The sequence below is a fragment of the Buceros rhinoceros genome, unplaced genomic scaffold, assembly GCF_000710305.1.
Source record: "Buceros rhinoceros silvestris isolate BGI_N320 unplaced genomic scaffold, ASM71030v1 scaffold8632, whole genome shotgun sequence".
Classification (NCBI taxonomy): domain Eukaryota; kingdom Metazoa; phylum Chordata; class Aves; order Bucerotiformes; family Bucerotidae; genus Buceros; species Buceros rhinoceros.
The window spans coordinates 46,203-60,942 of NW_010399459.1; the positions used below are offsets into that span (position 1 = coordinate 46,203).

At 42.8% G+C, this 14,740-nt stretch overlaps 1 protein-coding gene across 1 annotated transcript in view; it reads left to right on the forward strand.

Moving 5' to 3' along the window:
• Positions 1-14,740, forward strand: part of CAMK2D (calcium/calmodulin-dependent protein kinase II delta) — a gene marked incomplete at its 3' end in the record, with an annotated part of 92,643 nt that overhangs the window by 45,878 nt on the left and 32,025 nt on the right. The window contains exon 3 of the mRNA XM_010131475.1: positions 8,304-8,363. Within this exon, the coding sequence (XP_010129777.1) occupies positions 8,304-8,363 (60 nt within the window). The remainder of the gene's footprint in view (positions 1-8,303; positions 8,364-14,740) is intronic.

Genomic DNA, 14,740 nt, shown 5'->3' on the forward strand with positions numbered 1-14,740 from the left:
CAGGAATTCTCCTTCTCTTACCAGGTCCACCTCCTGGATTACCCAAAGAAAAATATTGGACAAGTTGTTAAACTGAAAAATATGCATGTGAAAAGGCAGCTTTGAATGACACCGATCATAAGAACTGCAGGGGCAAAGGTGCACATTATGGCTTTTTTTAAAAGATGCATCTCTTTTAGGTATTTTTAATACCCTCTTTCCTTTTGCCACTGTTACACACCTGTTCATACCTGCCTGCAGTTACATTACCTTTGCAAAGTAAGTGCAAGGTAATGAAATACCGGAAAAGAGAATAAATTTCTCTGGCTCACTCTTCAGAGTGCTTGTCAGAGATGCAAATATAATTACTTAAACCGTCTTGATTTCTACTCTGTGGTGTTAATAGTCTGATTCCTCTATTACTTGAACAAAAAAGTGGTAACTCTGTTCTAAGTTTGTGTAGTTTGTTCCTTCTATTTTGTTTGGGTTTTTTTTTCCAGTACAGTAATACCAAGGGGTTCACAGATGCTAGTGTGTGGAAACACAGCTTGTTACCAACTGGGTGAGCTTTCTGACCGTCTTTAAGATCTGTGTGTGTGTGTGTGCTTTTAGGGGTAGTATTACGCTTCTATGTGTGGGGTTGTTTGTTTCTGAAGGTTGGGAGAGTGTGGGGAAAGGCTGTTACAAGGTAATAATATTAGTGGTTTTGCTAGAGGAAGAGGTTTGTCAAAAAGCTCATCCGATGGCATTTCTTGAAAGAAATCTTGTGTTCGTTTATCTTGTCCTATTGGAACTTGAACCTCCTCCTTTGTCAGTAGCTGAAGGCGAGCAAAGCGGATTTCACCACCATCTGGCTTCTCTAGCTTTCAGGGGTGAGCTTTGCTCTTTCATCTTCACTTGCTCGCTCCAGCTCTGTCTTCCCCTTGGTAACTTGATGAATTTTGCACAGTTGCTGCAGCAGAGGTACTGGTGTGGTGGTAGGGGATGGGTACTGCTCTGCCCTCAGTGACACTGGTGTCACACTGCTCTGGGAGGATAGAAAAGAGACTTTGGCTTTTAAAACCGTTGCCTGTAATGGAGGTAGTATGCCCTCACAGATTTATTAATTTTGGCTGGTCTTTGAAATACCAATGTAGAAACCCTGAAATGGAAATGTCAAAGTCCTGAACTGCAAATAGCTGGAGGGAGGGAGTGTGTTTGGGAAGTGGTGTTACACGCTTATTTTCTTTAGGCATCTGCTGTTAGCCCTTGTCATAAAGGATATACTGAATCTACTGGGACCTCTGTCATTCTTAAGGCCTAGGATGATTTTTTTGTTTGTTTGTTTCTACTAACTTCTGCAGAAGGGGGAATGGTGGTGATCTGAGACTTGCTGGTATTCATGTTTAAAGTGGTGGTGTGGAACGGCATACTGTCCTGAGCCACCCTACTGCAAATGCTGAGAGATCTCAGCTGTTCTGTATCGCAGTCTTGTTGTAAAAATAAGAGAATATGGGGTAAAGTCTATGGCTTGAAGTGCTGGATGAGGGAGCTAGATATCTTTTGCTGGGAATGTGTCAGAGAGGAAGTTTAAATTAAACAAGCAAAGAAAAGCAGAAAGGAACCTGAAGGCTCAGACCTAGTCTCACACTAAAAAAATGTATTTGATGCAAATTTGACTTCTGTCTTGAAGAAACTCAAATAGTATCTTAGCAGCTGGCACCAATTGACTATCTCCCAGAATTGGCATGCTGACAGCAATCAAACTGAATTTACTGTTGGGTTTGATTCCTCTTCCGGACTCTTCCCATTCTCAGAAATGTAATCTAGAATGTGTTCCCACAGGAATAATAGCTTCGAGCCTCCTTTAACAGCAGTGATAGAGCATGGTCCTAGTGCAAGTTGAAGGCAGGTGTACTGTAGTACTGAGCAGCTAGATTTGTGTATTCCAGTTGAGAGCAGGAAGATTATGTATTGGTAAAGGGAGGAGAAAGGTTTTTTTTTTTTTTTTATGACCAGTTTCTCATCAAACAGAGATGATTCACAACTAAGTGTTAGTTTCATTGCTGCTTCTTTTTAATTACATTTAGGAAAGAATCTGCCTTCCCATTGGGCTGGCTAAATTTTTAGGCGGCAAAGAAATGCCCCCCACCCCCTGCTTTTTTTCCCCTTTCTTTTTAAGGCAGGTGTACTAAATAAAGAGCAAGCTTTAGCCACAGGACCTCAGCAGAGCTGCAGTTTTGTACAGTAAGCCAGTAAACGCTGCCGTGGGTGTGCTCCTTTTCACGTGGAACCATTTCAAAATGGTGTTTCTAAAGCTTTTTGAAGAAAGTATGGTAGAATTAACTTTTTCCACCTAACTTCTGGTAGGTATGAGATTAATCACCTTCACCTGTGAATCTTGGTTTGATTTGTTTCAATAACTGTTTTGTCCACTCTTTCAATTGGTTTTTAATGCTGTCATATTCTTCTGCTTGCCAGGAGCAGGAACTAACTGAAATAGGCGTGGTTTTGCTGACATTTGTTCCCAGAGCAATAAATGTCAGTGTTCCTTGGGCAGGTGGAGAGAAGGGGGCTCAAAGGGCACATCTTTCAACCTCTCCCGTCACTGGTCCTTCAAGGACTTTGTGGCAAGACTGACTGGAAAGCATGTTTCTGTGACCACTGCCTGCAGCTGAAACAAAACCCCTCTCTGCATCTCTCAGGAGCGGGAGTCAGTCAGAGCATTGTAACTATGTCCAAAGCTTGGGAGGGTTTTGTGCTGTGCTGCCTGTGCCTGCTGGCAGTGTTGGCACCTGACACCTAACCATCTTCTCCTGATCCCTGGCTCAAGTTCAGCCCTCACCCCACTTGTTTGGGACTGATCTCCTTTTTGGGTTTGATGCAGATGTCTTTCTGCAGACTCTGTCTTTTGCAAGCATACCTCAGCTCCATGCAGGCAGGTCTCCCTGTGCTCCCCTGGCAGCTCCTCTCCTTAGCACAGCTTCCTGACAGGCTGATTGCGTACAGTGACCTTTTTCTTAATCTTTTTGTTGTTGTTATGTAAATGTTCTCACTTGACAGCTCTAGACTGCTGGGATTTGTATACATCCTGTGCCCTGTCTGTGTCTGAAAATGTTCTCCTCCAGGCCTTGGGTACCCTTGGAGGAGAAAGAGCTGGTGAGGAAAAAAACCTCCTGAGAAGCAACCATGTGTATAGGTGGATAAAGTAGAACACCAGAAACTGATTCCCTAGAGAAGAATGGAGCCCAGAAGTTGTGTGTCTCATGGTATTCATCCATTGCTGCCACTGCATCTTTGGGGTAACAGACTGAAGTGGCCAGACAATGGAAGGATTTTCTTACAAGAGAGTAAGAAATGTGCATCAGTATAAAACGGGTCATGTTCCCCACCCTGCTGGAGAGTTGCCAGGTTTTTGTGAAGTAAAGCTGTCTGCGATTTGTTTTTTTTATTTCTATTGAGTACACCTTTCTTTTACTTCAAGTTATCCTGTTTATCTGAGGAAGTTTGATGCATTTAGGATATACAGGCCAAACTATTATGGTTTTGGTCTGCTGTCTTCTGTACGCAGTCAGGGTTGGTTTTGTTTTAACCTGCTCGGCTGTGACACTGTTAATTGTGCACAGCCACTTCCGTCCATCCATTGTGCACAAGAAGTCTCGTCCCAGTGAATGGACTGCATGTTTTTATAAAATGAAGCACTTCACTTTCACTTTTGCATGTCGTTACTCTCACAAATGATGCTAACACAATCATTCTTGTTTTCTATTAAAGTAAATCCTGAGAAAATCAAAACCTAACCCAGAGAAATCCCAGTTCTCTGAAGAGGCAGTTTCTTATCAGGTATATTCTGAAGAAACCCTGTATTATAGAATCATAGAATGGTTAATAGTCATCTAGTCCACCCCCAACCTGCAGTGAGCAGGGTCACCTTTAACTAGATCAGGTTGCTCAGAGCCCCGTCCAACCTGACCTGGAATGTTTCCAGGGATGGGTCATCTACCACCTCTCTGGGCTACCTGTGCCAGTGTCCCTGAGGGCTGTTTTCCAGGGTGTCCTATTGACTAACTCCTTGAAGATTTGGAAGTTTGCTTTCCTAAAATTCACGGTCCTCTGCTTTACTCTTCCCCTAGACTTTACTCTTCACCTGGCCTGTATGCCTCAGGGCTGTGAACTCCACCAGTGCATGTTCACTGGCTCAGGCTGCCCCCAATGTCCAGTCATCAATGACCAACCTGACCTGGAATGTTTCCAGGGATGGGTCATCTACCACCTCTCTGGGCTACCTGTGCCAGTGTCCCTGAGGGCTGTTTTCCAGGGTGTCCTATTGACTAACTTCTTGAAGATTTGGAAGTTTGCTTTCCTAAAATTCACGGTCCTCTGCTTTACTCTTCCCCTAGACTTTACTCTTCACCTGGCCTGTATGCCTCAGGGCTGTGAACTCCACCAGTGCATGTTCACTGGCTCAGGCTGCCCCCAATGTCCAGTCATCAATGACCTCACTTGTATTGGTTACTAATACTAATATTACTAGAATGACACTTAGCACAGTATTTGCAGAGCAATAATGTTTAAAGTATTTGGGATAAATGTAGATTCATGCTGAACTAAGGTGCAGAAATCAGAAAGGACTACTAAAGAGAACTAGATATTCTCACTTTAGTTTGTGTATCAAACACAAGGAAATTTTCTCCTGCGATTTTTAAGCACCCTCCCTTTGAGCTTTTACTTTATAAATTTTGCTACTAAAGAGCTGTGAGGACTGTACTTTTCTGTCCCTGTAGATACTTATTACTTCAGATCATAGATAGGAGAGTTGTCCAAATAGCAAGATTCCCCTTTTTGGCTGGAAAAGAGTAAATTAATATTAGATGAGTGTTTTGTAATATCCTGTACTTAAGTTTTAAGCATCAGCTATTGTTCAGGGCAAGACAGTTCTGTAACATAGCAGGAAAAGAGCTTAATGAAATCCAATATTTGGAAGCAGGAGGTAGGTGAATTCAGACTTGGAACAGCGATGTTAAATTTTAACAGGAAGGATATCTAACATTTGGAGTAACTTCTGTGGGTGCATGGCTTCATTTATCACTTGAAGTCTTGAATGTGAACCGTTACATTTTCCGAAGGATGTACTGTTTTTAAGCAAGTTATAGAAATTGCTGGTTGAATTTCATAATTTGTGAAAGGTGGGAAACAGGCCTAATGGCTTGCAGAAACAGGTTTGATCTTTTGGGCAGAGGGAAGGGAAATTACTTGCCTTGCAAGCTTTTGGTAAGGCAGCGATCTGAACTCATGTAATCTTTTCATCATTATTCTAATACAGTTAAGAATACTTCGTGTTTTTAAGGTTCAGCAAGACCCTGTGTAAGAGTGATGTTAAAGCCCAGCCTTTGACTGCTTTGCTGGACTTCTGTCTTTTACTGAGAGTAACCATTGTTAGACCAGAGAAAGGTAGAAAAATTGCATCTCGGTGTTTATTCCTTATGCATTTAGGTATTGGATTCTTCCCCACAAGTACCAAATTGACTCTGCCCACAGATCTCTGCAACGAGAGTCAAATGCCTACACAGTGCTGAAGGCCACCAGGTGATGAAGAAAGATTTTAAGAAGGGGGCTTTCTTTAGGGATCAGATCAAGCCACAGGTTGGGCTGTGTTCTGGTGCTGCCTGCAACAGGATGGGCGATCTTGCAGAATGGGGTCTGTAATTCTCTAGGACCTGCTGCAGGAAACCTGCCCAACCTGACCTTTTGCTGCTCTCAGTTGTGATGGCTGGTGGCAGCAGTCTGGTGCTCCTGGGGCTGGAGTGTGCTTTCTCTCTGTGAGTTGTGCTTGAGTTTGCCTGTTTTGTTGTCCTGGAGACAGAAGACGGTGGTATGCTTTCCCCCTGACCAGAAATAGTTTCCTGTACCTTGTGACCGGAGCGCTGTACTTCTCATCTGGTCTCTGGCCAGGCTGTGTGGTGCTGGAGGGATGGGGTGTGGGGTGATGACCTCTTGTCACAAGTTCTGGTGTGGCTGCTGCCCATGATCACTAGCTGCCCTGCCCGCTCTTCTCCCTCTGCATGATGGTGTAGGATTTCAGGAGAGCAATTGCTCTTGATTTACATCTCCCATGGCATTTTGATGGTTATGTCATTTTGTCTGAGCCTTGCTCCTGTCAGCTGTCTGTCCTGGCTGTCAGGGCTCAGTGGCTGAGTAGCACGTGGTGAGCTCTTACCTCTCCTTCCCCTTTTGCTCAGCTGTTTTTGCTGTCTGCTTCCCTGTCCTTGTACTTGGGAACAGATTCTCAGCAAGTGTAACTGCACACGAGAGCAATGTGATCTGTGTGGATGAAGGATCCCCTGTCTGTAAGAGTTCCAAGTGGAGCTGGGAGGGTAAGTGGGGAATTTGCAAGACCTAGGCGTGCAAGTGGGCTGTGGATAGTTTATCTTAAACTGTTGTCCAACTGTGAGAGTCTGGCCCAAGTGCAGAGTATGCAGCATGGTCTGTTACCTTGCAAATGTGTTTTGCAAAGCATCATTTATGAGAGTTGCTGCTAAAAGAGAAGCCAAGGCACCCCCACCCCTCCCCAGCAATGCAGGTAAGAAAGCGCTTGCACTGCACCAAGACCTTGCGAGCATGGAAGCTTTCCAGGCTTTCTTGCTGCCTGCTACTTTATTGGAGAGTGGTTCTGGCATAGAACTGTAAAATATATGCAACAACAACAATAATTTTCAGGTTTGAGAAGGAAGGAAAGATGAAAGGAGTAATTTACCTTCCCCCATCCCTGAACAGTAGCAGATGAGAATGTAAGCACATCTGAGCCCTATAAAGTATTAATTGGGACATTTTCTACAGTTCAGCAGTGGGAAAGAAGAGAGAAATACTGCAGTGTCCTGAACTGCTATTCTCAGCCTGGGAGAGAAAAGTGTTCCGAGCTGAGATCTGGCTCAGTCTCTGTCATCTTCTCATGGGGAAGAGAACAGTTGCCCAAAGCCTTCGTTTACCACAGGAAGGGAAGACTGGGCAAAGCCCATGTCGTTGCACAGGCAGTTCTCAGGCAGGGCAGCGTGGCTTTGTTGAAGTGGGTCTCTAGTGGGTTTTCTATAAATCAGAGGATGCTGGACTCCTACCAGTGATCTGTGGCATAGTCCAACCAGCCAAGGGTCCTGCTTGCTCCTGTGGAGAAGACTTGTGTTTCACAGGGGGTGCAGAGAAGCTGTTGTTTTCAAGCCTGTGTGCTGAAGATCTGCTACAGAAGAAGTGTCAAGAGCAGGCAGGGGCTGCTCCTTCCACTTGCTATGTTCTTTTGATGACTGTACTGTACTGGGGAGGAAAGGTAGTCCTTGCTTCTTGTCTTTTTCCGGGCATCTACGTCCCCCAAAGTCTAGAGTTTAGCAGTTGCCAGGGCTGCCTTAAAGATTTGCCTCCCTCGGATCCTTTCAGTGAAACTGCAATGTGAGCATTTTACTTGAGAGGACGGGGGCTTTGTAGTGAAAGTTCAGGACTCAGTCCTTGCCGTAGTGAAAAAAGCTACTGTCTGAGCCTCAGGGGCTAAAAGGCTCCATGGTTCTTGGCTGAGATGGGCAGAATTGCTCTATCTCCTTCTCCTTTCCTTGCACTCACATACGTTACATTTCTAGGGAGGAGAAAGCATTTTTACTCTCCTTGATTGTATTTTTCTTTAATCCAGATGACAGTCATGCTGAAACCAATGTTGCCTTTGGGCTGGAATAAGCATACTTAGCATTTGGGCAGAACTTCTCGCCTGGAGATCTTGATGTGCTTGATCAGCATTTCACCAGCGAATCCGTCCATGAGTACTGAAGTGTGGTTACTTTTACAGTTCACTGGAGCTGGCAGAGTTCCCTACTTCATGTGATGGCTGTGCACTAGCAGGAGCTGTGTATTTCTCCCTTCTCTTCTGCCTAGCTCCTCCAGTGTTTCTCTGCAGTGGAAGCAGGTCCTTTTCCCATTTCATGTGGGCTATTTATTCAGAGGCTTTTTTTCCTCTTCTCCAGCCTTGGAGAAGAGAGTAAGTCTCAAAAGGAGTGTCACTGGAAGTGACTTTGCATGCTTGTGAGGCTGATGGAAGAATGGTGACTTTGCTGCTACTTACTTTGAATCCAAGGAGGGTATTGTCTGTTTAGTGCTAGCTCTGTAGCAGAAGCAGAGGTGCTTCCACAGCCTCGGCTGTGTAGCCCTCACCTGAAACAGCTGTGAGATTTGGGGAGACAGTTGTGTTCCAGCAATTCTCAGCCTTCTGGATGTCTGCTGGGTCACTGCACTCCTTTCTCTGTTGAATGTGAACAAGAGCTTAGTTCAGAGCTGTGGTGCTTGACCCCTTGTTTCTTTTTCTCTTTCAGATCACCAGAAACTGGAACGTGAAGCTCGAATCTGCAGACTTCTAAAGCATCCAAATATTGGTAAACCTTCTTGGGCTCAGAGGGATGGGGGTGAGAGGAGTAATGTCTCTCATCTAGTGTGCTGTAAGAGAGCAGATTTATTCTGAATGTTCACAACAACTCGTCAAACTTGCCTGTTGAAATCACCTCCATTTTCCTCTGTGACAAATTCTGCACCCTGGCCCAGATGATCACCAGTGTGCTCTGTTCCCATCTGCTTGCCCATGAAGAGCTGTCCCTGCTCCTTAGGTGATGCATGACTCTTGTCTTCTCATCTGTCATTCTACAGTGGGAGTGAGATGTTGTGTTTGTTTTCGCCAACACTGGTCTTCTGTTTCCACTTCTTGGTCCTTTTTGACATACCTGTTTGAATGCTGTATTCAGTGACACACCCAAAGTTAAAGGAGAGCGGGCTACTATGCCCATGCTTTCCATTACAGCGGCTACTTACTCTAAAAACGAGACAAAACCCAAATTGCTCATTTTGACAGCAGTAAAAAAAAAAAAAAAAAAAAAAAAAAAAAAAAAAAAAAAAAAAAAAGTAATGGAGTAAAGGGAGTAGTTTTGTCTAGAAATGCAGGAAGAGGCAAAATAAGGCATAACCTCAAACCCAAACTACATTATTGACTGAACTGTAGAGAGAGGGCATGGATTTTTATCTAGTTGCAAAGCACCATGGAAGTTTGTTGTAAGTTTTCTATTAGAGAAATTTCACATTGCTGGAAGTTGCTTTGAGCAAGACATTTGGACTATTAATAATGCCCCTTTTAGGTTCTTTACAGCCTCTAGGATCCTAGCTAAGGTATAATTTGAGTTAATTATTTTAAGAAAACATTAAGAAATACCAAACTACCACTTTCAACCACACTTCTGTTAAATATTCCTGTCTGGGAAACCTGTGATACATAAAATTGTCTTTCTTTTGCATAACCCTATTTGTCAGTGTAGGTAACATTTGAAGGGCATCTGTCTGGTCCCCTGACTTTCAGCTTTGTAATCATTTTCTCCTGTCCTCTGAAGACAGATGGGAAAGATGTCTCACACAATACCCTGTGGACTAGCATCTGTAGCCTATTCTTTATGGGATGAGGAAGCAATTTCCACAAGCTGAGGACCTCACAAATGCAAAGCACCTTAGCAGCAGCTTTTCAGCAGAAAGAGCGTTGTTGATTCTGGGTGTAGTTGTGGAAGCTTGGCATCGGGAGAGGAGCAGTGGTCACCTTCTACAGTAATTTGCACTGATGAATATATTGGCTGGTAAATTTATTGCTTGGCAATATTCAGAATGACTGAAACTCATATTAACTAGTTATCAAGCTACATTTGCCTCATAAGACTTGTTGCACTTAGTTTAGTAGGTGATGTCACTGGTTTTTTTGGCCTTCACTTTCATCGTCTCTCCTTTTTAACATTTCTTACATCTTTTCTTGCCAGACCTCACAGAGTAAATCTTACATACAAGTGGAAAACCACATTTATAAGTAAACTACACCAAAACCGGAAACACATCACGTTCCTGGTTCAGTTCTGCAGCTTGTTCCTCATCTGTAATGAGTGGCAATGCTTGTCTTCTGTTGTATTGTGGTTTGGAAAAGACAGTTTGGGGGAATGTCAGTGGTTCTTGCCTTTTCTACAGAGTATTTACTGTCTTCCTAGAAAGAATATTTTCTGTTAGGATCAAGAGGCTAGTCATTGTAAACTCAATGGGTGGTCACACATAGCAGTAAAGGAATTGAGTTTTATGCCTACAACACAGAATCAAAGTCTGTTGAATAAGACCTTGAAGTCATGTGGTCCATTGAGCAGTCCTGTGAAAACCTTTTATACCTGGATGGTTCCAGGCATGTTTGTCCTTAAAAAGCTTTAATGATTCCACAGCCCCTAGTGGCAATCTTTCAAATGCTTAATTTTTTCTGTCAGTTAAACATTAGAAAAAACATACTTCGCTCTCTTAGCTTGTTGTTTCTAGTTCTATCTGGAGTATACGAGTAAAGTAGTTTTTCTTTCCTGTAGCAATCTTTTACGTATTTGAAGACTGTTATCATGTCTCTTTTTAGTCTTCTTTTTCTTCAGACTAAACAAACCCAGTTCTTTCAATCTTTTCTTGTATGTCATGTTTTCTAGACCTCCAGTCTTTTTTTTTTTTTTTCTCCTCCTTCCCTTCCCTGGACTCTGTCCAGTTTCTCCGTCTCTTTCTAGAAATGTGATGCCTGAAACTGGACAAAAGATTCCAACTCGGGCTGTGTCAGGGCTGACAAGAGGGGGAGAATAGCTTCCCCAGTTCTACCAAAGATACTCTTGTTTTGAAGACCTGTTTCACAACCTTTGAAACTTGCCATTTAAATGTATTGTTGATGCATATTTGTTTTCTGACACATTGCTCCAGACTGCGTTCTGCAGAACTTTGGCAAGTAAATAATTTTTCCATCTTGTGTAGATGAGGATTCCTATCAAAGAGTACATTACATTTGTCTTTATTAAAACAAATAAAAGAAACCCGCTCTGTGTGTTTCCTCCAAATTTTTTGTGACTATTTTGATTTATCTTTTAATAGTATAATAGGGTTGTGACTCCCTGCACAGTAATGTGATCTTTAATAACAAAGCCATATGTTGCATGATGTAGGTAATCAATAACACTGTTGAATACTGTTGGCCTCTGGACAAACTCTTGAAGGTATCCCTTGATACATGTTCCAGTTTGACAGTGATCAATTTTGAGTGTGTTGTATACATACATGAGTTGTATATGCCATGGTAAGCTAGTTCTGAATGCCTATTTTCTTCTAAATTGCATGTGGAAGTAGCACGTCAGATGCTGTCAGAAGCCTTGCTGAAGTCCAGATGTTACATGCATTGCTGCCTCCGTATTCCTTGGACTTGTTACGTTGTCATAGAAAGGAAACTTGTTGTTCTGACACAGTGCTAGGTTCTTTCTTTGAAATGTGTGTTAGCAGTTTGTAATCACTTAGTTACTGCTGTTCTGTATTGTAAACTCTTCCAAATGAATACTCAGTGTGTTGTCTCAGTGCGAGCTATGCTAGTAACACTGCACCAATCCTGAAGGATTCAGCAGATTTTGCACTTGCTTTAATTTCCCCATTATGCCTCATTACTGTTTTTGATGCAAACTGTGGTGCAGCACGTCCTGCTCTTCTATGGTGACCTGAGCCTCTAGTGAGTCTGGGGCAGGGGACTGAAAGTTAGGACTCTGAGGTGGACTGCTTTTCGCTTCTGCCTGTACACAGGATATAAAGAAAACCGTTTGCTAAATTTGTGGTTCTTAGCCATTTGCTGCAAGACGGTTGATTCTGCTGTGGAGATTCTGGACTGCAATACGCTGACCACACTGCTACTCTGATAAATAACGGTTACTCTAGGTAGAAAATAATGGTGATATTTCCATTTGCTGTTGCTTTTTGTGAAAGGATCACTGTCTGAGTTATCCTTACATGCCTTCATCAAATCTCAGCTCTAATTATAAGGTATTGCTCTGTAATTGGGTGTTTGGCTTTAGATGCACATTATGGTCAAGGTAATCACAGTGGAGTAATCCTTCTAAGAGCTTAGTGTTGCAATAAGGTGTGCGGGTTTTTGTTGGTTTTTTTTTTGTCTGACATAAAGTTGACTTCAGGCAATTTTCTGATTTCAACTCACGTGCCATGCTGTCACTGCAAACCACCCATTTGAATGTGCTGTTATAGCTGGTCACCTCAGATTTTTGTTTACTAGAGGAGCAACTTCTTTCCCCAACTTTCAACTTGTGTTTTTTTTTCTCCTTACAACTTTCTAGAGTGTTTTGCATTCTGGTCCAGAGAAACCTTGCCAATCATGCTCACCAAATACAGCAGAACTAAATGGAGAACAATCGGTGATCTGTTCACTCCGCCTTGTTTCAAAGGCAAAAAAGATGCATCGATTTCTGAGGTTACAGGAGCATTAAAGAGAAGCAAAAGGCAACGTGATTAAAACTCTACTGTCCCTAAGCAGATAAAATGCTTGTGGAAACTGGCAAGAGTCATAGGTCTGTGGGGAATTCCACTTCTTGAACAACTTGCTGTTCCAGTGATTCATTTATCTATACGTCTTCCGGACATTTGACATGGGTGTATTTGGGAACAAGTAGAAAAGAATGATATGGCTCACATCTCCCTTAGTCCCTGCTTTGCAGGAAAAAAAGTAGGTTCCTATAAGCAGGGTCATAGCCCTGACCCTTCATTTGCAGATGCTTCCCTGATGGTGCCATGGCGCAATGGCTAAGATAAAATAAACCTCACCACCGCCTTCTCTTTGTTGTAGAGCTAAACTTACAATGTGTTCAATATTGACTCAATATTGACTAAAGCAGCTCTTTTAGTCTTCTGGTTAGTTGTAAAATGAATTTCAGTCAATCTGTGTATTTGATTTTTAAGTCCTGTAAGTCATTCACTACACAGGGATTCTCTTGTGGAGAATTCATGTTTTTTCCCATGCTTGCTGCTACCCATCAAATACTAGAGCAGTGACAGAGATGGGAACCCCAGTATCTTCCCACAGACTTGTGCAGTGCAGATGTGAAGTTCAGCACAGTGCTGAATATGACCTTTCCTGTCCTAGGACTCCCAAAGCAATAGTGGTGTAAAATTTTATTAAAATCCTCATTCATAGTTTTGAAAACTCTTCTCTAGCATTTCTGTGTCCTCCTACAAGAGCAGGATTGTGGCTTGTTCAGTGTACCATGTGCGTGGGTTTTGTTCACTGTGTTGTTAGGCATTGCCTTTCTCCTTCTAAATTTTCTTCATTATGCTGGTCTAAATACGTGCATCCTCTTTGGATCAGTCACCAGATGATCAATATTCTTTCTTAAATACTTTTAACCCAACTGTACGAAAGTAGTTCTTGAATATCTTTCGTAGATAGTTCAAACTGAGCACTTCTGGTTAGTTATCATGTTCAGGCTCATGGCAGCCTTTGCTGTGAAGAACTACGTGTACTTATGTCTAGAATAATAAAAATACATATTTTAAAAGAGGCTGGTAGCAGCCCAAGAGTCAGAGCCAAATTCTGTTTCTGATTTTTGCCATCATATCCTTTGCTGAACTGCTTTGGAGTTAATTTCTTTGAGGGAATTTATAGCAGTAGTGAAATGCTGCTCTCAGCATCTATCAGAATTATTGCTTTTTCAGGTTTTTCCTTCTTCTGACATTTTCTACAAATATATTTGCACCTGAATTCCTTTTACTTTAACTTCTGTCTGTTGGCTTCTCTCATCATAAACCACAATTTTGGATGCATCCTTTTTTGAAATGGCAAGAAAATGGTATAGAAATCTCCTGTGAATCAGAAGTTCTTTTGACCCAGTTCAGTTTTATTTCCTTTGACAAGTGATCTGTCCTCCTAGTACCTCTGTCTCATGGGAGTGATTTTGATGGATGTGTATATAAAAAAAAAAAAAGGCCTCCAGTCTCCAGTTTGCATACCCTTAAATGATGGTTACAATCAAAGGGCAAATTTCTGCATGGACTAAGGATGATGCAGTCCTTCTGTGTGCAGCCCAGCTGGAGAATCCCACAACGCTTGTAAATAACTTGGGTGGGGAATGGGGTGCATTGATGAAGTCTGCAGACCTAATTCTGGATTTGTTATCTTAGTAGTATCAGCCACGACTTAATATTTGCACATTCCTCACTATGAAATATTACTGTTGATAAGCAGGCTCACACTTTCCCCTGCTGTTGCCACCCGAAATGTTTTCGTATCACCTTTTTCTTAACAAGAGATCTGAATTGGTTAGTGAGCAAGAAAAAACATAGGCAGTGCTTTGCTGTAAACAGCAGATTTCCTTGTTTTCATTTGGCTGCAGACATCCAGATTGCCTTTGCAATTGGGACAGAAAGGACGTTATATGCAAAGAATAGTTAAAATACTGGGGATTCTCCAGTGGTTTGGCCGTGCTTGCTGCCCTATGGAAACTCGGTGGTTTCCAAGTGGGATGCTGTGTGTCTGGCCCGCTGTTTAAAGCTGCTGCCCTGCCATTTCTGTTGTTGGGGGACTGCTGCTTTTCTCAGGTGGAACTGGTGCAGAGAGTGGATGGTGTGGGGAAGGGAGGGGGATGGGGGCAGAAGAGAGCCTGTAGCCGGAGTTACGCTTCACAGTTTTCTCAGTTACTGAGAAGCTTTTCCTTGGAAGTGTCACAGGGCTGTCTGAGAAGGCAGCAAGTTGCTGTGCTTCCTAAGAGGTCAACCAATTATGTTCTTGGCCTTATGCCTTTTATCTGCTCTTCTCTTCCTTCCCCCTCCTTCTCCCCCTGCCAAAAAAGAAAAACCAACCCCAGGGTGGGAGGGCGTGGGGGGGAAGACCGTGACCAAACACTCAAAAGAACCCCAAACAGGGTATCAGCTAGAGTGCATTCCCGCTGGA